This window comes from Nicotiana tabacum, chromosome 17, assembly GCF_000715075.1.
Source record: "Nicotiana tabacum cultivar K326 chromosome 17, ASM71507v2, whole genome shotgun sequence".
Classification (NCBI taxonomy): domain Eukaryota; kingdom Viridiplantae; phylum Streptophyta; class Magnoliopsida; order Solanales; family Solanaceae; genus Nicotiana; species Nicotiana tabacum.
In genome coordinates this window covers 96,830,627-96,852,707 of record NC_134096.1, presented here as the reverse complement: position 1 = coordinate 96,852,707, position 22,081 = coordinate 96,830,627, and the positions used below count along the sequence as shown (strand labels likewise).

General features: G+C 41.0%; 1 protein-coding gene across 5 annotated transcripts; it reads right to left on the bottom strand.

Annotated features, from left to right (window-relative positions):
* Positions 1-1,506: 1,506 nt before the first annotated feature.
* Positions 1,507-11,053, bottom strand: LOC107778506 (cyclic dof factor 1). 5 transcript variants are annotated; one of them, XR_012701346.1, is made up of 4 exons: positions 10,637-11,051; positions 8,168-9,393; positions 6,475-6,556; positions 1,507-1,662 (listed from the first exon to the last, which is right to left on the bottom strand). XR_012701346.1 is itself a non-coding variant. In XM_016598778.2 (3 exons), the coding sequence occupies exons 1-3, from the start codon at positions 10,775-10,777 to the stop codon at positions 6,529-6,531; spliced, it is 1,395 nt and encodes a 464-aa protein (XP_016454264.1). In that variant the 5' UTR covers positions 10,778-11,051; the 3' UTR covers positions 6,234-6,528. The 5 variants fall into 5 exon arrangements, 3 of the variants coding, with proteins under 3 accessions (XP_016454264.1, XP_016454265.1, XP_075090795.1); XM_016598778.2 differs by lacking the exon at positions 1,507-1,662 and having other exon boundaries at positions 6,234-6,556; XR_001646393.2 differs by lacking the exons at positions 1,507-1,662; positions 8,168-9,393 and having other exon boundaries at positions 6,234-6,556; positions 10,637-10,776.
* Positions 11,054-22,081: the final 11,028 nt, after the last annotated feature.

The following is a 22,081-nucleotide window of genomic DNA, read 5'->3' as shown; positions in this document are numbered from 1 at the left end:
ACCTCGAGGAGGTGATGGTGCTAGATATGAGGGTCTGCTGGATTGCCCCCTCACGAACTGACCTCTGCCCCCAAACGGAGCACCTCTAAACTCTCCAGAATACCTGAACCGCTTATCTCTCATACTCTGCTCTCGGCTCCGCTGACGCACACTCCCAATCATTCGGGCTATCTCTACAACTAGCTCATAAGAAGTACCCATCTCAACTTTTCGAGCCATAGTGGCCTGAATGCCAGTATGTAAATCGGCTATAAACCTCCGCACTCTCTCCACCTCAGTAGGGAGTATCATAAGTGTATGGCGAGATAATTCAGAAAACCTCGCCTCATAATCGGTCACTGACATCTGACCCTGCTGGAGCTGCTCAAACTGAAACCGCAACTCTTCCCTCTAGGAGGGTGGAATATACCTGTCCAGGAAGATACGGGTGAACATGTCCCAAGTCTTGGGAGGAGAATCTGCTGGTCTGCTGAGAACATAAGACTGCCACCATCTACGGGCCATGCCCTCTAGCTGAAAAGTAGCGAAGTCAACCCCATGAGATTCCAATATCCTCATGTTGTGCAGTCTGTCCCTTCAATGATCAATGAAGTCCTATGGATCTTCATGTCGCTCTCCCCCAAAGACAGGAGGATGTAGTCTAGTCCATCTGTCCAATAGTTTCTGAGGATCAGCGGCTACAGCTAGCCTGGGCTCAGGTATAGCTGTTGCCACTGGTTAGGCTCCTCCCATGGGTAGTGCACCCTGGGTCTGATATACAACAGTTGCCTGTCCATGAGCCTGTGCGGTAGGGGTCTGTGCTCCCCCGCCTGCCTGAGATGTGGCTGGGTCTGCCGGAAATAAACCGGCCTGAGTCATATTGTCCATGAACCGCAGCATACGACCCATGACATCCTGAAATCCCGGTGCAAATGTGAAATCCACCGGAGCTGGCTCTGCCACAGGCACCTCATCCTGTTCCTCAATAATGGGGTTCTCTGCTGGACCCACTGGCGGCATAACTGGAACAGTCCTGGGACGTCCTAGCCCTCTACCACGGGCTGGAGCCCTCCCTCAGCCTCGGCCTCTAGCAACTGGGGGAGTAGCTATTCCCTAGTCTGGAACCTCATTCGAGCGCGTTCTCACCATCTGTGAGAGAATAAGAGAAGGATATTTAGTACTACATCAATTGCACGATGGAATATGAAGAAAGGTAATTTTCTAACACCCTATAGCCTCTCGAAGATAAGTACAGACATCTCCGTACCGATCCGCAAGACTCTATTAGGTCTGCTCATAACTTGTGAGACCTACGTGTACCTAGTACTCTGATACCATATTGTCATGACCCAATTTCACCTATAGGTCGTGATGGCGCCCAATACTACAGCTAGGCAATCCAACTTAATAATTTAAGCATATATTGAAAAAATTTAAAACTAAGAAAAATAATAAAATCCAAATTCTATCAATGTGTGTGCCAAGACCTAGTGTCACAAGTGTATGAGCATCTAGTAGATTATACAAAACCTCAAATATTGTCTGAAATAAAATAGACAGAATAAAAAATACAAGGAGAGACACTAGTAGCTGCAGAACGGCTCAGAAAGGCAGCTCACCACTATGCCCCTGGATAGCGTGGGTGTAAGACGATAGGCCCCCCACTAGTACTTGCCTCAGGTCCTGCACAAAAAGTACAGCAAGTGTAGTATGAGTACGTAAACAACATGTACCCAGTAAGTATCAAGCCTAATCTCGAAGTGGTAGAGACGAGATGGCCGACTTTGACACTCACTATGGGTCAATAATAATAATTGAAATACAACTAGGATATTTAAATCAGCATGATGTATAAAATTTACAATAATTTATTTAAGCAGCAGAAATAATCAAATTCCTTCAAATGCAACAATTCTCAATATATTAATTAAATTCCTTAAATTCAAATAATTTTCAATTTATCAATTAATCTCATTTACAGGAATAACAATTAATTCCTTAGCAAGCAGAAATAATAATTCATAAAATTTCAAGGATTCTCCAATTTATCAATTAGTTTCGCAAGCTGAAATAACTATTAAAGTATCATGTAATTATTATTATTAAACACGATTTCTGCCGAGGACGTACGGCCCGATCCAGAGTATCGTGTACACTGCCGAGGGACGTGTGGCACGATCCATAGATGCATCTATCCTGCCGAAGCGTTCGGCCCGCTCCACAAGAAATGAGGATATTTTCTTATGTACCTCCGGAATGAGAGTATATTTGTTATAAGATAAATTCAGGAGGAAGAACAATTTCTCTTAACAATTAATTAATTTAAAAAGAAAAATCAAGTATATATGAGATTTTCATCCTTTAATATTTTTATCTAACAATTCAAAATTAAGCATATGAAGATTTCATCTTTTACTACCTTTCATAACAATTCACAATATACACATCAAATAATTTAATTAATAAATAATACAATTTACACAAGTAATTCATGCTTTGAGTCCTAAACTACCCGGACTTTAGCATTAATAGTAGCTACGCACGGACTCTCGTCACCTCGTGCATACGTAGCCCCCACAATTAGCAATAATTATTTAATTTTAATCACCTATGAGGTAATTTCCCCCTCACAAGATTAGACAAGAGACTTACCTCGCCTTGCTCCAATTTAATCCACTAGTAGACCCTTTTCTCGATTATCCAACTCTGTCTAGCTTGAATCTAGCCAAAATTATTCGATACAATCATTAAAAATTATAGGAATCAATTCTATAAGAAAATACTATATTTTTAATAAAAATTTCGAAATTAATTAAAAATTCGTCCGTGGGGCCCACATCTCAGAATCCGGCGAAAATTATAAAATATGAACACCCGCTCAACCACGAGTTTATCCATACCAAAATCACTAAATTTCGATAAAAATTCGGCCCTCAAATCCTCAAATCTATCCAAGAGGGTTTTTAATATTTTTCAACTCAATTCACCAATTAAATGATAAAAATAGTGATGGATTCGGGTAATTTAACCAGTATTGAGTTAAGAACACTTACCCCGTTGTTTTCTCTGAAAATCTCCCAAAAATCGCCTAAATCCGAGCTCCAAATCGTTCAGAACTTAAACTCTCTACCCAGTGATTTCTTCTACGCGATCGCGAACTTCCTCACGCGATCGTGTAGCACAATTTTTTCTGCTCAAACATTAACCTTATGTGATCGCATCTCTCTTCACGCGATCGCGATGCACCAGGTTCCGACTCTACGCAATCGCATCTCTCTTCACGCGATCGCGATGCACCAGGTTCCGACTCTACGCGATCGCATCTCTCTTCACGCGATCGCGTAGCACAACGCGTGGCCCAACTTCCTCTCAAATTTCCCCTACGCGATCGCGATCCACACACTGGCCAATCCTACGTGATCGCGGACGTGTCCACGCGATCGCAGTGAACAAATTCCTAACTGCCCAAATTTATCCTATGCGATCGCAACCCCATTCACGCGATCGCGTAGAACAAATCCACCTCTGCCTAACTTACTCTATGCGATCGCAGACCAACTTACGCGATCGTGTATAAGGATACCAGAAGAAAATACCAGCAGTTATCAGCAGTGTTTCAAAGGCCAAAAGTGATCCGTTAGTCGTCTGAAACTCACCCGAGCCTCTCGGGACCTCGACCAATTATACCAACAAGTCCCAAAATATCATACGAACTTAGTCTAACCCTCAAATCACACCAAACAATGCTAAAATCACGAATCATCCCCCAATTCAAGCATAATGAAACTTAAGATTTTCAACTCCTACATTATGTACCGAAACCTATCAATTCAAGTCCGATTGACCTCAAATTTTGCACACAGGTCATAAATGACATAACAGAGCTATAAAAATTTTCAGAACTGGATTCCGACTCCGATATCAAAAAGTCAACTCCCCGGTCAAACTTCCAAATTTAAATTCCTATTTTAGCCATTTCAAGCCTAATTTAACTACGGACTTCCAAATAAAATTTCGAACACACTACTAAGTCCAAAATCACCATACAGAGCTGTTGGAATCGTCAAAATTCTATTCTGGGGACGTTTTCTCAAAATATTGACCGAAGTTAAACTTAGCACTTTAAGGCCAACTTAATGAACCAAGTATTCCAGTTTCAACCCAAATACTTTCAAATCCCGAACCAACCATCCCCGCAAGTCATAAATCATTAAAAGCACATACGGAAGATTTTATTTTAGGGAAGGGGATTCTAAAAGTTAAAATGACCGGTTGGATCATTACAGTTTGGCTCAAGCTGTTTCTTCAAGAGTTGGAATTGCATCAAAAGGAGTATGTCGTCTATTGTGACAGTCAAAGTCCAATAGACTTGAGCAAGAACTCCATGCACCATGCAAGAACAAAGCATATAGATGTGAGATATCATTGGATTCGTGAGCAGGTGGAGAACGAATCTTTATAAGTCAAAAAGTTTCACATGAGTGAAAATCCTACTGATATGTTGACCAAGGTGGTACCAAGAGACAAGTTCGAGCTATGCAAAGAACTTGTCGGCATGCACTCAAACTAGAAGATAATGCTACCTCCTCTAGATAAATGAGACTGGAGGGGGAGATTGATAGGGTCCATCTCATTCAAAAGCCAAAGTAATAGGCATGTGCCTAAGGAAAATTTCTTTGGTTTGGTAGCCAACTTTGTTGAATTTCTTTTGTTTGGTAGCCAACTTTGTTGAATTGTCAACACTGAAGAAAAAGACGAAAAAATGTGTGCAAGTTGTCAAATATAATAGGCTTTAGAGAGTGATGCTTCGGCTATAAAAGGAGAGCTTCAGCTCTCATTTCTATACACCAATCTCAGAGGAAAAATATATCTAACAGTTAGAAAGAAAGAGTGAAGTTTTACAGACAGGGTATAAGAAAATAGTCTATGAGAAAAATAGATTGTGAGCGATATTGTAGTGAGGTGGGAATATCAAAAGAGGGTTATTTCTTTTGAGTGTTGTAGTGGTCTTTAGAGTATTTTACTCGGACATGTAAAGTGTAAAAATTCCTTGCTATAGTGATATCAGTTGCTCCTTTCGGAGCCGTAGTTTTTTCCCTTATTCAAAAGGGTTTTCCACGTAAAAATTTTAGTGTCGTTGTCACTCCTTTATTCTTGTTAATTACCGTATCTCGGTGTTACGTTATTATTCCATTTTTGTTACCGTAAATATTATTTTTGTAGGGGTTTATTTCCGATAAGAACTTCGGAAGCATGACGTGTCACTATTTAAATCTTTTCTCCTGCTATTAAAGACTTTACTTTTCAATTCCTCTTTGTTGTCTTGGAGGGGGGCATCTCGACGCTTTAACTTCAGTTTCAACAAACAAATGTAGTACTTTATCTGGGCCGTAAGGCAGAGACGCAGCTTTCTTCTTTTGCCGCACCAATTCTTTTTTCTCTTTTTTTTTTTAAAATTTAATTTCCCGTTCACTTTTACTTATTCAATATACTAAATCAAGATTAAGATAATTTTTATCTTTCTATTTTATCCTTATCATTAACTACTAATTTCTTAAATTATTTTCTAAAGACTTTTGAAATTACTATGATTATTATGGGTAAAATTATAAAATACACACTTTATTTTTTTTAGACAATTAAAAGGGAAGAGAGGGAGTATTTAATTACATCACTATTTTAACTCCTCTAATAAATGCTTGCTTCAACTACTCTTCTTTTGCTTTTTTCGATATTAGATAAATAAAGTAAGATAGTTCTTGTAAAATACTTTCTCTGTTCACTTTTAATTGTCAAGTATTTTAAAAATAAATTTTTATTTATCATTTTTCGCATATTAAGGAAAAAATAATATATTTTTCTTATTTTGTTCTTATCATTAATTACTTATTCTAAATTCATTAATAATATATACAAATTAATATAGATACTATGGTAAATTATACAATTTATTTATTAGTATTTCTTAAGGAGTGCAAAGTTAATAGTAGACAAGTAAAAGTGAACAGAGAGAGTATTCAACTCCTTTAATAAATGCTTGCTTAAACTCTTTTTGTCCTTTTTAGATGATAGAGGCCGAAGGTTTCAGTACTTCAAGAATTACTTACTTGAAAGTAATGCCAAAATTAAAGCTAATATTAATGGAAGTTGACTTTTGATTCTCAATCCCAATAACTTTATCAAAGCATTTGAAGGCTTGAAGCACAAATAACTTGCAAATATAGCCGACTCGAGCGTTCCAGGCAACTTCAGGCTACAGAAAAATTAAATCCTTGATAGCAACAAGACTGATCACAAAAATAGTTGTCTAGGATTCTCTCAAATCAAACAAGACCCACCATTTAAAATCTGTGGTTAAGATTATAGTCAATGAAAGTATAACAACACATAGACACTGCATTGTGCATCGGATTGATGTACTTCTTTTGCTTTATGCATTAGAGATTCAAAACGTATTGATCTGACTAATCCAAGATTGTGTCGTTTAAGACTTACAAAAGGGTAAGCGAGTCTATCCATTCCTGGGGGGCTCGAATTCATGCCTTTTGATTAAGGTGGAGGGACTGCATGCTGTATTCTGCACCAATACGAGCAAAGAATCTCTCATAAACACCATATAAAAGTATATTAAACTATATTTAGTGGTATCAACAATAAGGGTTGGCAGAGTTTATTGAATTAAACATTCCCAACCCTCCATCTTCACCCTACAACAAGTTGATCATTAGATAACAACAACCTGCATTCCTTCTGCCACCAATTTTTAGTAGCAGTTCAGCACAGAATATGTATAGAGTTAATTGATTCAAAATGAGTGTAATCTTATTATATGCATACATCTTTTAATTTCTTTTTGCACATATATTCATTGTTCAAGCTGAAAGAGTTCAATTAAACCCATGAAACCTGCCCTAGATCCGTTTCTGTGGGTAACAAATTAAAAGCTCAGATGCAAAAGCAACAAAGGTTCTGCAGCAGCCACTTCCCACTCCACCCCATCCCCCATAAAAGGAAAAAGAAGGAATCCAGCAATGCACAGGTTAAATATCATCACATCCGCAAGAACTCTGCACAAGCTAATAATAAGAACATAAATAGACAGCACTTGCCCCTGAGATATAACACCGCGTAAATCCTAAGATGCTTGATGATGTTTAAGTACTATCATAGTGAAACAATGTCAATTCATGCCTAGAAAGATATGATTCATAGAGAGCTCATTGTGATTACTGAGTACAATCAGTTACATAACCAAACAAAATCTAACATGGTCTTAATTGCCCACAGCTATATATGCTCACATGCTAGTGACAGAGATAGAAAAGAGGTGACAAATTAAGAAAGGTAATCAAATGGGAACAAAGCATGCAACTCTATGACAAGCTATACTTCGCCCTTGGCAACTGGCACTAAAAAGGAATGTTGCCTGGTTATTCACCAGATAACTAATCTCTCAAACATCGGCCATTACTATGCCCTTTTCAGTGCAGGCAATCTGTAGTCGTATATACAACTGCTAAGAGTTGGAGAATAACCCCATTAAGTCTCTGGAGAGGAAAAACATAAACAACCACTGCAGGATAGTTCAATTTACATCTAGTACATTTCATCGACAACTATTTTAGATGTAGTCCCCAAAAACAGGGAAAAGAGGGTTAACAAATAGAGGAAGAAAGGAAAGGTCAAGTTATTTATAGTGGAGCTCCATTCATGATGGTAAATTATAATAACACTTGAAGCAGAACAACAAGGTAAATAAGAAACTCGTCATGTTACCTCCAACTTATTTTACCACATGGGTGTTTCTTTTTACAAATACTCTAGTATGTTTCTCACTTTCTCGAATACAGGTATGCACATCAACTAAGAAAGCTAAACTCCCAGAAAAACCGTCTACGAAACAAAAAGCTCTGACCTCACTCAAACAAAAAGGCAGGAACTAGCAACTAGATGGATCTACTCAAATTTTGTAAAAAGAAGTTGAGGAATCTACCCCTAAACTTTCTCCTACTAAACTGTGTAAATAACTGGTCCTACATGAGGGGGCAAAAAAAGGGTAAGTAATGCCAGTGGCAGAAAACTCTGGAGAAGCATAGCACAGCTGAAGACTTCCTGCATTGTCACCACCATTTAACATTTAAAGATTCCAAAGACACCTGTTTATGAGCTCTCATTGAAATTTAATGACCTGGACATTGCTGCTGGATTGGCTTTTAATATAGAAGAGTTTTCTGAAACACGGTTCCTTTCATCACTCTTTGGCAGCAAGGCTTTGAAAGAACCTCCGCTGACTGAATCAACTGCGCCATGTTTTATTCCCAATGTTGCCCAGATAGAACTCTTTGCAGCTTCCCCTGGATCACCAATTCGCAATGTTTTTGGAAACCATAGGCACTTCTCACGTGGATTACTCTCTTTTCGTGGCTCTTCTTCACTGCCCACTGATTTCAGAATAATCTCATCCCTTGGATGTTTCCCCAGAGTTGGAGAATTAGGACTAGAAGTTGGAGGCATTTGGTTTTGGGATGCAGTGGGTGGGGACATCCAAGGGACATTCCAAGAACCTGGTATTGCACAACCCCAATAAGCAGGGACGAATGGCATAGGAAAGCCAGGAAGATAGTAACCAGGTGGAGGTACTGCATTGCTCAAGTGCACAGAACTCCATGGATATGGCCAAGGAGCTCCAGTAAAGCAAGGTAAATGAGGTGAAAAGCTATTACAGTTCTGTCTTGGCATGTCGGGCGACCCATTATCACTATCCTTTGAACTTAAAGCAGTAACTGAAGATCCATCGGAATGATCATCTCCATTGTCTCCAGCCTGAATTCCAAGCTCCTTATATCTGTGGAACCCATTCCCAGAACAATTCTGCATAGCTTTATCAGCAATGTTCAAAACTGAACCCATTGACTCACGTAGGGGTTTGTCAGTATCAAATGCAAGAATAGTTCCATTGAGCTTGAGCGGAGGTGGCTGGACTCCATTTGAAAGATCTGTTAGTGTTTCAGAGATGGATATGTGACGGTAATGCAAAACTGAGTTCTTGTGTTTCCGACGGCCAGCACCTACAGGCACATTCCTCATAGTCCCACCAGCAGTCCAATATCTCTGACAATTCTTGCAAAAGTGTCTAGGCTGGCTGACGTTGTAATTGTTGAAGTAACAAAATTTTGTTTCCATGCTATTACAGCGAGGACATGGAAGTGTCTTGTCTGGTTTTTTCAGGATTTTCTCCTGTGAATTACTTGTTTCAGCCTGTTCCACTTCACTTTTTGATGTTTTGGCTGTTGAACAGTCATTATAAGAAGGTGACTCCTCTATAATCTCACTATTCTCTGGAATTGGATTCCGATCCTGCAACTCCCCGGCAATTAAATGTTCATTCTCATCCGTACAATCATCACACTGACCCTGTATGTATAATGTGTATAAATCTAGTTTATTACGCTTTATTCAGATAACGGATAACTTATGGACGTGGCAAAGTCAGGCAAGTGTTTAACAAGATTTCACTAGATCCTGATACCTACACTGACTACTGAGCTTCCCTATCATTGAAGGATGACGAGGTCATTAAGAAAATATTGAGGCTAAAGATAAAAGGAAGACATAATTATCATATATCATTTACATGCTAGTGAGGGAGGACAGAGGATTTGAGTACTTTTTACAGCTTGAGTATGTTTTGGACGGTTCATGATATAGTTAGAGCACTAAATATCGTTGTTAAGAAAAGATTCATCATTCACATTACATAGAAATTAAATAAGCCTGTGTCCTCTGATGCTTTTATATTCAATGACAATTGACAAGTTCAAAACTAAACAAGTCTAGCTCATATATAAATATCTGAAGTATGTTGGAGCATGGTTACTATATATATATTAGTGTTAGAAACGATGAAGACTTAACGAAACTTTGACAGGACATGTAACAATCATGCAACGTACAAAGCAAAGCTGTTGCTTGAACTATGCAAACACAGCTCGCCAAATATAGGGGAAAATAACTTGTTTAAGCACAACAAAACTCTTCCTATGTGCAAATCATAGCCTATCCCAAGCTCGAATAAGAAGGAGAGTTGGTAAGCCTATGGCCATATAAAAACAGTCAAATTATGGTAAAAATTTACCTACACCAGGTGTTAACACCAAACCAATGAACATGAGACATGTCTTGCATATACACTTTTTAATAGTTAACCATGGTTCAGTGATATGCATTTTCACTTTGATTTGTTGACTGTTAAGGTTAATTGTTCAGTTAGGTGTGATCACCTGGTGTGGGTAAGTATTTACCGTCAAAAATTACAAGTTACAAAGAATCCTCTAGATTGAGATTGAGTTTAGTTGAATGGAAACACAAGAAATTACAACTCTATTAACCTCCTGCATAAAATGGTGAATTCAGTAGAAAATTTCAGTATGCATGACCTAATAGTCAAAAGAGGTAAAATTTCCTACCCAAACAAAAGAACCAAAGTATGCCCTATACGAATCCCTTCCGTTTCAGCATAACCTAACAAAAATAATCAACCAAAACCCTAACAAGATGGTCCAAAAGGAAAGTCAACAAATAGTCTTCGGATGACTTAAGCACAATACTTAATAAATAAAGTCATTATATAGAAGAAGAAGCATTTATAATTATATACCTTGTGCTCTAGCTCATCTTCTCCAGCTGAGGAACTATAATCTCCGGTATCTGCCGGAAACGCCGCCGGAAAATGGGGCAACTGAATCGTCCGACCAAAGAGTTTAATGGCTGGGTCCTTATTAGCAATTGCTTCAGACATTAGCAAGTCCAAAAGATTTACTAGAAAAGTTTAGCAATAGAAGAGAGAGAAATGGATAAAGTGAAGTGATTTTGGGACTATTTCTCAATTGACATGTTTACACTTTTACTCATTCACCAGATAGAAAAAGAGATCTGACACCCACAAAGCACTTTCACTCTGTGCGTCTCTTTTGAGTTATGGGACTTTGGGTCTGGTTTGAGTCTTTAGTTTACCAAAATGGAAGATATCAAATATTCTCGCCTATTTTTCTTCTTTACATAAATCTTTTTGCATTTTCATATGTTAAATAATTTGTTAGAGCACCTTATAGATATTTATTTTCAAATATTTTGAAGATTTAACTTCATTTATTTGCTTAAGTTAACAATTTTGTAGATATTATATTACGTGTAGAAAAGGTTAATACCCTAAGGGGGGGGTGTTATGCCACGTCAGTAAGAAAATGCGAGTGTTATTTGTGAGCCACAAGTAGTGTGTGGCCTAGAGATGTTCGCTTTTTCTCTCTTTCTCTTTCTTGGTTCTCTCAATAAAGTGGATGACTTTTTGATCCGAGTCAGCACTGCCTCTTTGCTTTCCGCCTAGCCTTTTCAAAAGATCGCCCAGCTTTTGGGGCTTTTCTTTTTTGTTCTTTTTGGGGATTTTCTTCCTTTCTTTTTCATCCGTTTCTATTTAGCTTATTATTCTTCTTCTAATTTGCTTAAAGAATAATGTCACCTTTCCATATAAATACTGTTTTAATTTAATATTATATTATCATTTTATTTATTATAACTGTTTACCCGAAAAATGGAGAGTTGAATTTATTCGTAGTTCTAAGGATATGTGATATAGCTTAATACAAATCGTAAGGATAAAAGGAAATATCAAATATGGACCGCAAAGAATGCAAAATAAACAAAGTTGTAAAGAATGCGATTTTTAGGACTAAGCAAGATGAATCAGTTTACGAGGCTTAAAAGAGTAACTCTTGAATATAAGAGGATATGGTGCTTGAACTACAATGTGAGCTCCCAAAAAACTGCTCTTACAGAAATGATAACCCCCCGCCTTTATAGTAGAGGGATCTTACTTTAAATATAATTAAAAATACTCAGTGGGAGATCCATGATAAATCAACTTTTTCACAATTCCTGCCAAGATTCTCTCCTCTAGTGGGATTGCAACGGCTTTTGTCTGAGAGCTCGATCTTGACTCGAGCTCTCGATCTTGGCTTGAGCTCGATTCTGACTCGAGCTCTCGATCTTAGCTTGAGCTCTGTTCTGACTCGGACCCTTGAATTGATTCGGGGTCAATGTTTATCGGTCTCTGGATCATAAGCTTGATAGCTTTACTTTGCATCATAGTTCGATTTGGATTCGAGCTTGATAATGATATCAAACTCGACATTGATCGGCCCCTCGGGTTCGAAACTTGTTTGTACCATCTTCGGAACTCATCTCGATGTCTCACTTCGATCGATTACCTTTCGAACTCGATCAGACGTACGAAGGCCGAAATCTATTTCGACCGTATACAGATAGTCCCCTCGTTTCTTAGGAAGAATGTGGTGAGAAACGATATGATTTTTCAACAGCTCGATCGGATTATAAGTTGACGTTTCCATCGGGCTTAATCATGACGCACGTGATAGTTATCCCGTCGATTTAGTCTTTCAAGGCATTTAATGCATGTCAGATGGTGGTCGGCCATCGCTGATACTGAACCGCCATCGCTCAAACCTATAAATAACCCTTCCTTTTATCATTTACCACTTTTACATCTTCAATCTTCCAAATTTCCCAAGTCCCTTTTCGTATTCTCTGACTTACCCGCAAATCTGTGATTTCTCTTTGCAAAAAGCCCCTCTTCAATTTTACCAAATCTTTGTCACTTTCTTCTATTCCTCACCTTTGAATTCGAAAATGGCAAAAACATCACAAACCATTCCTCAGAAAGAGAAGGCTTCATCTTCACAGTGTGCCGCCGATGAGACACCGGCAGAACCATGGCCTGAGGAGTGCATTCCCGGGGCGTGTGTTCTTACTTCTGATTTTAAGGTCGATAAAGGCTTATTGATCCCTGGCCGGTGTGAGCCAGTATCGAGGTACATGTGTTCGATAACCGAGAAGCACCTCAAACAGCTAAAGAAAGATCGCAATTGGGATAAAAAAGAAATAATAATTCCTACTTCCGACGAAGATATCACCACTTACATGAAAGGGTTTTTGAATGTGTATACTTACCCTTTCACGTTAGGTCCCCTCGATTCCATTATTATTGACTTCTATCGTCAATACCAAATAACCCTAGGCCAGGTCCATCCTTCTTTTTGGCGAATCGTTATCTTGATCCGATACTTTATGAACAAAATCGAGGGGATGTCGTTCACCCTCGACCATCTTATCCGATTGTACCGTCCTCGACTTTTTCGAGGAGGGTTAATAAAACTTCAGCATCGGGCTACCAAGGCTCTGTTCTCGAGTATTGACGAGGACAGGGATCGGGGCTGGATGAGCAGGTTCGTTCGAGTGAGGACTTTAGACCTGATTCCGACCGAAAAGATGTCATTTCCCGAAGAGTGGAATATGAAACGTAAGTGTGATCCTGCTGTTACTTCCTTCTATTTTGTTCTTTCATTTATTTTCTCATCGATACTCTTCTTTTTGTGATGCAGCGGTTCCCTGGATGCCAGGAGCAGTTCCTGATCTCAAGAACTTGGTACGAGCTCTTGTTTTGACCTCCACATACGCCGAGTCTCATGGTGTGATTTGTCAAAGGGTCGGTGGGAGGCCAAAAATTATGGTAAGCCCCTTTCTCGTACTCTTTGATAATTCGAACGAGATGCTTTCCCAATATTTTAATAAAATTTTCCATATGCAGGTTTGGGCAAAGATGCAGTTTTGAGGCCCTTATCCAACGAGGAAGAAACTTTGGCCTCTGTCCCAAAGCCGGTGAAGGAAAATAAAAGGAAAAGAACCTCCCTTCCCGAAGATCCAAAACAGAAAAAGTGGACGGCTCGTAAGACGAACAAGATTGTCATTCCTTTGACCGTGGAATCAGTTCTGCTTCTAAGGGATAAAGATGATGAAGAAGAAGAAAATAATGGGTCCGCGCTGGCGGCCCGAACAAAAAGAACCACCGATGCCCCATCGGCAGCTGGATCAATGATGTTTCATGAGGCTCCGCCTCGAACTGAGGATATACCGGCGAAAGATTCGGGCGGAATCCCTGAATTATCAGAGATAGAAGACGTATCCCATCAGAGCCAATGGATGGGGGATATGTCTGAAGGGGACCCTCTTGAATCCCTTCGAACTGAAGAGAATGCTCCAAGTGATTCATTTGGAGCAGTAGCAATCGAAGATTCGCCCACCTTTCCCGCTTTTTCCTCAGGGGTGATTCAGGAAGCCCAAGCTTTGGGGGCCCTCGATCTAGACATGCCTCATGATGGAAAGGATCCCTTTCGTGACCTGTTTACCGGTATCGAGGACGTTGCCGGTGCTAGTGATGAATCGGATCTTTTTCACGAGGTGCAGCAGGCTTTGAATCAGGTAAGCCTTAAAATTATTTTGTCAGTACTACCTTTATGTTTACTTTTCGTTTCTAACTTCATTTCTTGTTTCTTTGCAGGCAGCGACAGTTCATCGAGAAGCATGTTCTCGGTCCCAAAATGAGTTGCGTCGATACGAGGCCGACCTTCAACGGTTTACTGATGAGAGGAACTCCCTAAAACTTTTCTTAGGGCAAAGGGAAGAGGAAATAAAAGACCTCCGAGCTGAGTTGGCCAAGGCTTACCGAGATCAGACCGATTTGTCTGAGCAGGTAATGATACTTTTAAAAGCCTATGGGCTTGATACCGGAACAATGGCTAATTTTTTGGTCTCACAGTTGCAGCAAAAAATTGAGATGATCGGGAAGCTTCGTGAGGAGGTCGACGTGATAAAAGCGGAGTCTTTGTAGTGGAAAGAAGGTATGGACCGCTTTGCTGCAGAGAAAGAAACTGCTCGAGCCCAGTTATCATCGGCCAAAACCCAACTTCAGAGAATGAAGGAAAAAGGCCTGGTTCAAGCAAGAAGAATAGAGGAGTTTAAGGCTCGGTTGGCCTCTGTACTTGCCAAGGCCGAATCTGATACCGAAAAGGCAAAGGCTGATGCGGATGCACTCGTGGCTGTCTATTGGGCCGATGTTGAAGCTGCCCAGGTCCAAGCAAGAGAGGCAGCCGAGACCGCCGATACTCAAGCACATTGGGTCGCTGAACTTGCTAAGTGCGATCTCGGAGGGAAACCCTCGAGGAGATCCATGCTCGTGGTTTCAACCTCGTTGAAGAGATAAAAAGGGCCAAAGAACTCGAAGCCGATGTTGAAGCCTTGGTTTCTGATGACGATGATGATGACAATGATGATGATGATGGGAGTAAGAGCGGATCCGAGAATGGGGAGAAGCCCGATAAAGAAGAGACCGCTCCTAAGGATGACCAGGAAGCTTAGTCCTTAATTTTTACGTTGTAATCAATCATGTGGACAATTTTGTATATAGAAATATCCCTTTTTTTGCCGACTTGCTTCTATTTTGTTTCCAGTCTTGTGAAGACTTTATTCACACCTTATGAATGTTTTCACAAGGATTTAAACAACTTAATCAAATTTGGACTTCGTAGCCTCTATAACCGAGCGAGCGCTTATTCAAACTTAAAGTGATGATGCCCTTAGGCTTATTAGTTGAGTCAATGATTCGAGCTCGAAGAAATATAGCCCGTAGGTGTAATGGTCAAGTGAGTGCTTGCTTGAACTCGAAATAAAAGTAACTCGTAGGCTTAGTAGTCGAGTGAATGATTCGAACTCGAAGTAATGTAGCCCGTAGGCATAACGGTCGAGTGAGTGCTTGTTTGAACTCGAAATAAAAGTAGCCCGTAGGCTTAGTCGTCGAGTGAATGATTCAAAATCGAAGTAATGTAGCCCGTAGGCATAACGGTCGAGTGAGTGTTTGCTCAAACTCGAAATAAAAGTAGCCCGTAGGCTTAGTCGTCGAGTGAATGATTCGAACTCGAATTAATGTAGCCCGTAGGCATAATGGTCGAGTGAGTGCTTGCTCGAACTCGAAATAAATGTAGCCCGTAGGCTTAGTGGTCGCGTTTATCTTAATTCTGTTTGCATAATAAATCTCCAAATAGAGGAATTTTTCTTGAATATAAGATGTTGGTAAAAAGGAGAACTTTCTTTGCAAGTCACTATACATGTGTTCATGTTTCGCGTCTGGGTTCGGGCCAACTATATGAGCATGGTTCGTTTTGACCATTTGGCTCTTACAACTTTTCCTATTCGAACCCCGTTGTTGCAAAATAACTTTCTTGCATCAGAACTTGATATATTTGAGGGCTAATGCCCCCCAGTATTCGAGGTCGATTGTAAAGAGGCCTCGGATAATGTTGTAAGTGCAGCACGATCATTGGTTGCCTCATTAAAAACCTTGCCGAAAAACCTATTTGGGATAAAACTGGTCTAGGGGAAAAAGAGTGCAACGCGTGCTTTCAGATCTAAGGCTTTGTATTAAAGGATACATCTTAGCTCTTAATCGGACTTCTGCAGGGGTCAGTTTTGAAATGTAAATGAATATGGGAGGGTCGTACCTTAGCAGTAGTATCGTTTTAGATGTGACACATTCCAATTGCTTGATAGTTGTTTTTCCGTTTATAATGCCGAGCTTGTATGATCCCTTTCTGACGTTCTCGAGAACCTGATATGGTCCTTCCCAGTTCGGTCCTAGTTTTCCTTCATTCGAATTTCGGGTATTGAGGGTGACTTTCTTTAGCACTAAGTCCCCGGGCTTAAAATAGCAGAGCTTGGTACTTCGATTATAGTATCTTTCGATTCGTTGCTTTTGGGCGGCCAATTGGACGAGAGCAGCTTCTCGTTTTTCGTCCGATAATTCGAGGCTAGTGTTTATAGCCTCGTTATTTGATTCTTCTGTCGTGTATCAAAATCTGACACTGGGTTCGCCGACTTCGACTGGTATCAATGCTTCGGACCCATATACTTAGGAGAACGGGGTTGCCCCCGTACTAGATTTTGACGTTGTTCGATATGCCCAAAGGACTTCGGGTAGGATTTCTCTCCACTTTTCTTTAGCGTCGTTCAGCCTCTTCTTTAGTTTTTGAATGATAGTTTTCTTCGTTGATTCGGCCTGTCCGTTCCCACTGGGGTGATACGGTGTTGATAATATCCTTCTTATTTTGTGATCTTCGAAGAATTTCGTCACTTTGCTGCCAACAAATTGTTTCCCATTGTCACATACTATTTCGGCGGGTATCCCGAATCGACATACGATATGATCCCAGATAAAGTCTATAACTTCTCTCTCTCTTACTTTCTCGAACGCCTGTGCTTCAACCCATTTAGAGAAATAGCCAGTCATAAATAAAATGAATTTAGCTTTACCTGGGGTCGATGGCAGAGGGCCGACAATATCCATTCCCCATTTCATGAATGGCCATAGGGATAGGACTGAGTGAAGTTGCTCTCTGGGTTGATGGATCATTGGTGCAAACCTTTGACATTTGTCACATTTTCGAACAAATTCCTTCGCATTTTTGCCCATATCAATCCAATAATACCCTGCCCTGATTATTTTTCGGACTAATGGATCGGCACCGAAGTGATTCCCACAAGTGCCTTCGTGCACCTCATGTAGGATGTAATCGGTATCTCCTGGACCCAAGCATACTGCCAATGGTCCATCGAATGTCCTTAGGTATAGTGTTCCATCTGAAGCCAAAGTGAATCGGGCATCTTTAGTCCGTAGGGCCCTTGAATCTTTAGGGTCCGATGGGAGCTTTCTGTTCTTTAAGTATTCAATATACTTATTTCTCCAATCCCAGGTTAAGCTCGTAGAATTTATCTCGGCGTGACCTTATTTGATCACAGATCTTGAGAGTTGAACGACAGTCCCCGGGCTCAAGTCACCTTCCTCGACCGATGATCCCAAATTCACAAGTGCATCAGCCTCACTATTTTGCTCTCGTGGAACATGCCGTAAATTCCATTATTTGAAATGTTGCAAAGTGACATGTAGTTTGTTCAAATACCTTGCATTCTATCTTCTCGAACTTTGAAGGTTTTGTTTACTTGACTTACCACCAACAAAGAGTCACATTTGGCTTCAATGACTTTTGCTCCCAAGTTTTTAGCTAGCTCGAGACCTGCAATCATGGCCTCATACTCGGCCTCATTGTTAGTCAACCTGGTAGTTTTAATAGATTGCCTAATAGTGTTACCCGTGGGTAGCTTTAAAACTATGCCTAGCCCGGACCCCTTCACGTTCAAAGCCCCGTCCGTAAAAAGGGTCCATACTCCCGATGACGTACCCGATTTCAACAGGAGTTTTTTTTCGACTCCGGGTACGAGGGTTGGCGTGAAATCGGCCATGAAGTCTGCTAAAATTTGAGACTTGATGGTCGTACGGGGTTGATATTCGATATCATACCCACTGAGTTCGACGGCCCATTTGGCTAATCGGCTTGATAGTTCGGGCTTGTGCAAAATATTACGAAGCGGGTAAGTGGTTAATACGTATATGGGGTGATATTTAAAGTACGGTCTTAACTTTCTAGAGGCGCTTGTCAGTGCAAGTGCCAATTTTTCTAGGTGCGAATATCTAGTTTTTGCTTCTCCTAAGGTCCGACTTATATAGTAAATGGGAAATTGCGTACCTTGCTCTTCCCGAACTAGGATACCGCTTACTGCGATTTTCGATACTGCCAAGTACAAGCAAAGTTTTTTGTCTGTTTTTGGAGTGTGAAGTAGTGGTGGGCTCGATAGATATCGTTTTAGTTCCCCTAATGCCTGTTGGCATTCCGGGGTCCAAGCGAAATCGTTCTTCTTTTTGAGTAGAGAGAAAAATTTGTGACTTCGATCTGATGATCTCGAAATGAATCGGCCTAAGGCTGCAATCCGTCCCGTTAGCCTTTGTACAACTTTCACGCTGTCCACGATAGTGATGTCTTCGATGGCCTTGATTTTATTGGGGTTAATCTCGATTCCCCGATTTGATACCATGAAGACGAGGAACTTGCCCGAACCGACCCCGAAAGCACATTTTTCGGGGTTGAGCTCCATGTTGTATTTCCTCAAAATCTCGAACGTTTCCTGCAAATGGGTCAAATGGTCCTCTGCGCGCAGGGACTTAACTAGCATGTCATCAATATAAACTTTCATTGATTTACCTATTTGTTCTTCAAATATTTTATTTACTAGGCGTTGGTAAGTAGCCCCCACATTTTTTTAGCCCGAAGGGCATCACGTTATAGAAATATGTTCCATATTTGGTGACAAATGAAGTCTTTTCCTGGTCCTTCGGGTTCATCTGGATTTGATTATACCCGAAATAGCCATCGAGAAAAGTGAGGATCTCGTGGCCGGCCATGGCATCGATCATGCAATCGATGTTGGCCAGCGAAAAAGAATCTTTGGGGCATGCTTTGTTCAAATCCTTATAGTCCACACACATTCTAAGTTTGTTCCCTTTTTTGGGCACTACAACTACATTGGCTAACCATTTGGGATATTTCACCTCCCGAATGGACCCTATCTTGAGAAGTTTGGTTACCTCGTCCTTTATGAATGCGTGATTTACCTCATATTGGGGTCTTCTCTTTTGCTTCACCGGTCCGAACCTAGGGTCCAAGCTTAGCCGATGCGTCGTTATGTCCAGTGGGATCCCTGTTATATCTAAATGGGACCAGGCAAAGCAATCAATGTTATCGATAAAAAATTGAATAAGTTTCTTCCTGAGTTCGGGGCTCAACCCCGTTCCCAGGTATACCTTCCATTCGGGCCAGTGCTCGATTAGTGTGACTTGCTCCTGTTCCTCAATCGTTGATTTGGTGGCGTCAGAGTCATCAGGAATCACGAAGGATCGAGGGATCCTCTGATCATTATCTTCTTCGATCTTCTAGTTATCTAGTTGTGTCAAAGCCGATGTCTGTGATTGCTATTTGGTATCTCGTTCCCCTTCTGAGCCCGATCCCTTTACTGGCGAAGGCGAGGATATTGGTTTTGCTTTCTCGACGGCGAACATTTCTCTTGCATACACTATTTTGACTCATCTCGATGTTGGAAATTTGAGGACCTGGTGTAGGGTCGAAGGTACAGCTCTCGTGTTGTGGATCCATGGCTTTCTGAAAAGGGCGTTGTATCTCATGTCGGCTTTGATCACGTGGAACTTCATTTTCTGGATGGTTCCGGCCACATTTATTGGTAGAATTATCTCGCCTTTGGTGGTTTCACATGCCATATTGAATCCGTTTAGAACCAGGGTTGCGGGTACGATCCGGTCCTGCAGGCCGAGCTGTTCTACGACCTTCAATATGATGATGTTGGCCGAGCTACCTGGATCAATCAATACACGCTTAACTTTAGTTTTATTCATGAGTACGGATATTACCAGTGCATCGTTATGAGGTTGTATGACTCCTTCTGCATCTTCATCATTAAAGGACAAAGTTCCTATGGGTATGTAATCTTGAGTTCGAGATCGCTTTTCTCTCACAATCGATGTCTTAGTGCGTTTAAGCACTGGTCCCTGAGGGGTATCGGTGCCGCCGATGATCATGTGAATGATGTGCTGTGGTTCTTCTTATTCGTTTTGCTTGCCGAAATCCCTGTTTTTAAAATTGTTCTTCGCCCTATCGCTAAAAAATTCTCGAAGGTGCCCTTTGTTGAATAACCGGGCTACTTCCTCTCTTAGTTGCCTACAATCTTCCGTTCTGTGGCCATGGGTGCCATGATATTCGCACATTTGATTGGGATTCCTCTGGGCAGGATCGGTCTGCATGGGTCGAGGCCATTTAGTGTCTTTGACGCGTCCGATAGCCGATACGATGGCGGATGCATCAATGCTGAAGTTATATTCCGATAACCGAGGTGCTTCCTTAGATCTGGCAGGCCTATCGAACCTACTTCTATTCATCAGCCCTCAGGACCCTTGACCTCGATCACTTCTTTTGTTATTTTGCCCGAGGTTATGTATCGATTCACCGACTCTGTGGCTTCTATTGTACGGTTGGTATTGATCCCCGATCGGACCTCGTTCTCGATTAGTATCCCTTCGAATAGCGGGTTCAGACCCCAATTGATCATCTTCGACCCTAATTTTCGATTGGTACCGATTGTGCACGTCGGCCCACGTGATGGTTGGGTATTCGATCAGGTTATGCTTTAATCGTCGTGAAGCCATCGAACTTCGTTCGTTCAAACCTTGAGTGAAAGCCCGAACATCCCAATCGTCTGTGACTGGTGGCAAGTCCATTCATTCCATTTGAAAATGAGATATGAACTCCCTCAGCATCTCGTTATCCTTTTGTCTTACCTTGAAGAGGTCCGATTTCCTTGTTGTGACTTTTATGGCGCCGGTATGTGCTTTCACAAAAGAATCTGCTAACATGGCGAACGAGTCGATGGAATTTGGTGGTAGGTTGTGATACCAAATCATTGCCCCCTTCGAGAGGGTCTCTCCGATTTTTTTAACAACACAGATTCGATTTCATCGTCTTCTAAATCATTGCCCTTGATGGCACATGTGTAAGAAGTGACGTGCTCGTTGGGATCGGTCGTTCCGTTATATTTGGGAATTTCGGACATACGAAATTTTTTGGGGATTGGTTTTGGGGCTGCGCTCGAGGGAAAAGGTTTTTGCATGAATTTTTTTGAATCCAAACCTTTTATCATTGGTGAGCTCCCGAGATCTGATCGACCCTAGAGTTATAAGTTTCTACTTTTTTATCGTTGGCTTCGACTCGCTTTGTGAGTTCCTCGAGCAATTTAGCAATTTCGGGAGTAGTCCCCGATTCTTGCTCATTTGACTTCACTATGGCTGGTTCCGTTCTGTGGGTGATTTCTCGAGGTGGATTGGGCTCTGGCCTGCTTTGTAGTTAGATTTGGCTCTGCAACTGAGCTATTGCTGCCTGTTGGGCTTGCAATATTTCGAAAATCATACGCAAGCTAACGCCGTTTTCCTCGACGTTATGGGTATCTCGAGCCACAGACCGAGTGCCACCTTGGATGCTATTCTCGGGTTCAGCATGTAGGTTTGTCTCAATGGCTACATGCAAATTGATATCTATTGGCGCTCCGATTCGAGCTCCAACGGCATTTACAAGTGGTCTTTTAGTACTGGGTGTCAAGTTGTTATTTTCATCTTGAAGACATGCCCCGTTGTCGATTGGTGAAGCCATTTGATTGATAGTTAGTCGTAGCTAATCCAAAATTCAAGATATTTTCGGAAACAAGCGCAAAACACAATGGCGTGTTTTTTCAGATTCGTATCAAA